The sequence below is a fragment of the Acanthamoeba castellanii genome, assembly GCF_000313135.1.
Source record: "Acanthamoeba castellanii str. Neff unplaced genomic scaffold scf7180000084768, whole genome shotgun sequence".
Lineage (NCBI taxonomy): Eukaryota > Discosea > Longamoebia > Acanthamoebidae > Acanthamoeba > Acanthamoeba castellanii.
This window is the reverse complement of record NW_004457618.1, coordinates 371,894-376,516: the sequence shown is the minus strand read 5'-3', so window position 1 is coordinate 376,516 and position 4,623 is coordinate 371,894. Positions and strand designations below refer to the sequence as shown.

Here is a 4,623-nt window from a genome sequence, read left to right as displayed (position 1 = left end):
GCCCGGAGGATTGTTTGAAGGGCAAGCGGGTCCTGGTGGTGGACGACAACCCGGTCAACCGGAAGGTGTGCGTGGCCCTGCTCCGTCGGTTTGGGTGTGTGACCAGGGTGGTGGCCGACGGGCAGATGTGCCTGGACACCCTCGAAGACGACCACTTCGACGCCATTCTCATGGACTTCCTCATGCCCGTGCTTGGTACGCACGACACGCACGACACGCACGGAACACGACACTACACGCAACCTAACATTCTTGGCGTGGCAGATGGCCTTCAGGCGACCACAAGAATACGGCAGGACGAAGCGAAGCACGGGTGCAGACCGGTCCCGATCATTGGGCTCACGGCGACGGCCACGGCGGAGGCTACGGCGCGGGCGCACGAGGCCGGTATGAACGACGTGCTCACGAAACCGTTCGACCACGATCAACTGGCAGCCGCACTCTCTCGGTGGGTCGTGGCACGACCTGAATAGGAAATGTACGAAGTGTAAGAAAGCAAACAGAAAATCTGCCTATAGAGCTTCAACGTTGAAGAGGTACTGGAAAGGAACTGCTTTGGTCATGGGTGCGGCCTTTGTGTTGCCGCAGTGCGAGCACTGTCCATGCTCCGCCCCCCCCCTTATTATAATCAATAAAATAAGAGTTTTGGACAAAAACAAATAATAATACAAAAAATCAACATGGTGCATGATTTATTATTTTGAAGTTCTCCATCATGGAAACTCTTCAAACTGGAAGGACTCCACTGACACTACAGCTCAGGCCAGCACATGGATAACCATGTACACCAAGCTGAAGCAGCAGAAGCTGGATCACCTCAAGCTTGTTGAGGTGGAGTGGAAAGCTGTCTCCCCTCCACCAGCAGGAGGCTGTCCAGTGCAACCTTGTCAATTATCATGACAGTTCAACTGATGTCATTCTAGAGAATGGTTCTCACCCTTCCAATTATCATGACAGTTCAACTGATGTCATTCTAGAGAATGGTTCTCACCCTTCACTTGGCTGTTCCTGCAGCAGGACTATGTCCATTGACTCTCTACCTACAGTTTGACAACTGCAGCTGGGAGAATAAGAACAAGTACATGCTTGCCTACTGCCACTGGTGTTCAACAAGGTGTTTTGATTGATCACCATATCCTGCCTGTGGGACACACCCATGCAGATATTGACCAGAAGAGTTGACCTTTGTGATTGGCATGAAGTTCAATCCATGGGTCCTGACTGGTGAGGCATTCAAGCAAGGTCTGCAGGACTGGTATTCTGCACCCTTCTAGAAGGCTCATTGCTCTCCTTATCACCTTGACTTCTCATTCTTGTAGCTGACTTATCTCTGTGCAGTGCCTGCAACTCCTCCCCCCATCCCTACTAAATCCAAGAAGACCCCTGCTGAGAAGGCTGAGGCACTCAAGAAGAAGAAGGTGGCCAAGAAGGCCACTTCAGCACAAGCAGAGAGATTTGCAAGTGCTCTTCAGACCACAGTCTCACAGATTCAACACCACCTTGAGCTCAAAAAGCAACCAGTACAACATTCTCTTTTTTGTGCATGCACCCAATCTGACACATGTCACATATTTTTTTTATTGTCAATTTTATTCTATTTCTTATTTTATGTTTGTGTTGTCACATTTCCACTTTCCTGTTGCATCCTGCTGACCTGACATGTGTCAGATCAGATATTTCTTTTTTATTGTTAATTCTATTACACTTGTTTTTTCATGTTGCTTTTGTTGTGTGTGTGCTTTCTTGGTCATGTGCATGCCAACTATCCAACACACAGCCAAGTAGTATGACTGATTATTTCTCTTCTCTTAATGCAGGTCTCAATCTACATGCATGATCTTGGCATATAATGACTACCTTCTTTACATCAACAATACAGTTCACCAACAAGGCCTCCAACTTTGAGTACCCACCCAAGGGCTACATGACCTGGGCCATGCACTTCCTTGCTCAAGGAGTGGATGACAACACCCTCCAGAGCTGATGCCTTCAACACCCTCAACCATCCCCTCCTTACTCCTGAGAATCCTCCCCCTAGTCTCACCTCCACTCACCTAACCCCCACTCCCAGTCACAACTCTTTCAATTGGTGAACCTAGTTCTTTTCTTCCAGCCAAATAAACCTCTTTACTCACCCCTCTTCAGTCTAACTTCTACAACACCTCAGAATTCCCAGACATCACATTTCACAAGACCACCCATATTTGCACAACAACACAGCTCTTGATTTGTACATTTCAAATTCTCTTTCTGCAGGATTTGCACATAAAAAGCTGAAAAAAATGGCACTTTTGCACAGTTCCATACAGAAAAGTGCATTTTGACCTTAAAAAAGGTCAGTGACCCTTTTTCATGAACACTTGGTTAGATGAGGTATACTATATGATGCAAACTGATGAGAAAGAGAAAAAGATGATCTTTCTGGGGCTGTTTTACCATTTATTTCTTTTAGAAAAAATACAAATAGGTAAAACAAGTTGTCTGCCAGCTATTGCATTAACTCAAGTTGACTTAAGTTATTTTGGGTTTTTTTGCTGTCAACAAGGGTTGACTGCAGTTGGAAGTTGGGCCATGACAAAGCAATGCCAGTTGAAGCATGTTTGTGTAAGTTCCTAGCAAATAAAAGCCAATAAACACAAAAAACTGGCAAATGAAGAAAAGGAGAATAATGATGAAACATAAACTGACACATCTTGAGCACAATGCACTGTGCTGTTGAGGGATGGATTTTTAAGATGGTGGTGAGGAAGGTAGATGGGGTAATGATGGAGGAAAATGAGAAATAAATAAACACATGACAGAGGGGAGAGCATGTGGTCATGGCAGTCTTGCTTGGTCATGGAGTAGGCTGCAACAAGTTCCTCAATCTCCCCCTGTGGGATGCCCAGCAGTTGTTCATGCATCTCCTGTGGTAGTGAGTTGACATAGTTTGTGTATCAGGCTGTACTTAGGTAAATATACAGATAAAAGAGAACAAAATAGCAAGGTGGTACCTTCCCCTTCAGCCCCATGGTTGTCATCAACATCTGGGCTGCTGGCATTGCCATCGCTCTTGCTGTTGGCTTCTTCCACCTTGCTCTCTTGTTGAACTTTGTGAAGAAGTAGCACACAAGGTGTGATCCCTTGCAGAAGTAGAGGAGTTGGTTGCTGTTGTGGTGGTGGTGTGTCCACAGTGATGGATTTGCTGGGTCAGAACAGTAGCTTTACCAACCTTCAGATTGTGGACCCTGGCACATGGTGGGTGATGTCTCAATCTCTCCCTCATTGTCATCCTCATCTGGTTGTGATCCTTCCACAAGTGAGTCCACCATCTGATCTCTGTGGTGCTTGAGGACATTGAGCTGCTCATTGATGAGCTCTTTGAATCTCTGCTGGTCTGTTGAGCTGATCAGATGGCCCTTGTGGCACAGCATGAAGGAGTGGAACTGGCTGATCTGCACCTTGGGGTAGGGGATGTTGGGGCTGGACTTTGATTGGCTGCACAGGACGCAGTGCTTGCCCTGCATCTGTTGGAAGGAGAGTGGTGGAGAGGTGTTGGAATTGGTGGGTGTTGCTGTCGTGGTTGGGGCAGGAAGGCTTGAGGGGGGGTGGGAGTTTTTGTTTTTGTGCAAGAAGTCGAGTCACATATCGATTGATCACCTCCTGCACGCCGGCAGTTTCTTCTCCTTGCTGCTGCCCTGAAGCGCCTCCCGTTGTGGTGACTTCAGTCGTCTTCGCATCTCCTGCTTTCCCACTGGCACCCGCATGCACGGCTTGTCTTCGCCCCATCTTTCTTCTGCTCCTCATTTTCTCTTCAGGTTTGCTTCTTTTGGGGACGCGCATCTCGCCACGAGCGGCGATGGCCACGCAGGAACCACAACTTCGACCACCACAGCGGAGCGCAAGGAGGACTGGAAGTGCGTTGCGTGCGACGACCACCAATTCGCACGCAACACGCACTGCCGACGATGCGGCAGAGACGTCTACTACTGGCGGGAGGAGGAGCGGCGCACGAGGGACGTGCAGGAACACTGGAGCGAGGGCATGTTCCTCGCCAAAGCCAGCTACGACCCACACTGGCATGCATGGGTCGAGTCTGGAATGTCTGTTACACCTGGCCACGACGGGCTATGAACATAACATGTGTTACATGCGCATGTTATGTTTATAAAACACAACACTACGGTCACCCGCGCTTGGTTTTGGCGTTGGGGATCTGGCACTTGCGGTTCTTGGGGCAGTAGCAGCAGGCCCAAGTGGGCTTGTGGTTGGGCATGTAGTTCACCACTGTGTGGCCCTTGTGGCACTCCTTGGCGCAAGCCTCGCACACCTGCTCAATCGCACGCATGAGAAGAGCACACCAACGCACAAAGCTTGCACTACACGACCGCACACGACCACACACGACCGCACACGACCGCACACGAGGCAAAGCGAGACATACCCAGGTGATCTTGCAGTCCTTGCACACGAAGTAGTTCTCCACTTGGTTGCCGCCCTTTTGGAAGCGGAGGGTGAAGCACTCGTGCGTATCGCCCTGCATCTTGATCTGCCCTCTGAGCTCAACGTCGCAACCTTTTGCGTTGCATGTGTGCCGTGAGTTTCATGCGCATGTGCGTGCGTGTGGTGCGTGTAGTGTGTGTG

At 49.2% G+C, this 4,623-nt stretch overlaps 3 protein-coding genes across 3 annotated transcripts in view; 2 read left to right on the top strand and 1 right to left on the bottom strand.

The window, feature by feature from the left end:
• The window catches only part of ACA1_254270 (response regulator receiver domain containing protein), a gene marked incomplete at both ends in the record, with an annotated part of 2,440 nt that extends 1,967 nt beyond the window's left edge, over positions 1-473 (top strand). The window contains 2 exons of the mRNA XM_004367589.1: positions 21-120; positions 148-473. Coding sequence (XP_004367646.1) covers positions 21-120; positions 148-473 — 426 coding nt within the window. The remainder of the gene's footprint in view (positions 1-20; positions 121-147) is intronic.
• A 723-nt stretch (positions 474-1,196) lies between these two features.
• ACA1_254260 (uncharacterized protein) lies at positions 1,197-1,984 on the top strand (the record flags this gene model as incomplete). The annotated part of the gene is made up of 3 exons (XM_004367588.1): positions 1,197-1,242; positions 1,339-1,520; positions 1,880-1,984. The coding sequence occupies 3 exons, from the start codon at positions 1,197-1,199 to the stop codon at positions 1,982-1,984; spliced, it is 333 nt and encodes a 110-aa protein (XP_004367645.1).
• Positions 1,985-4,165: 2,181 nt separating this feature from the next.
• Positions 4,166-4,623, bottom strand: part of ACA1_254150 (uncharacterized protein) — a gene marked incomplete at both ends in the record, with an annotated part of 2,995 nt that continues 2,537 nt past the window's right edge. Inside the window, 2 exons of the mRNA XM_004367587.1 lie at positions 4,166-4,309; positions 4,424-4,535. Of these exons, the coding sequence (XP_004367644.1) occupies positions 4,166-4,309; positions 4,424-4,535 (256 nt within the window). The remainder of the gene's footprint in view (positions 4,310-4,423; positions 4,536-4,623) is intronic.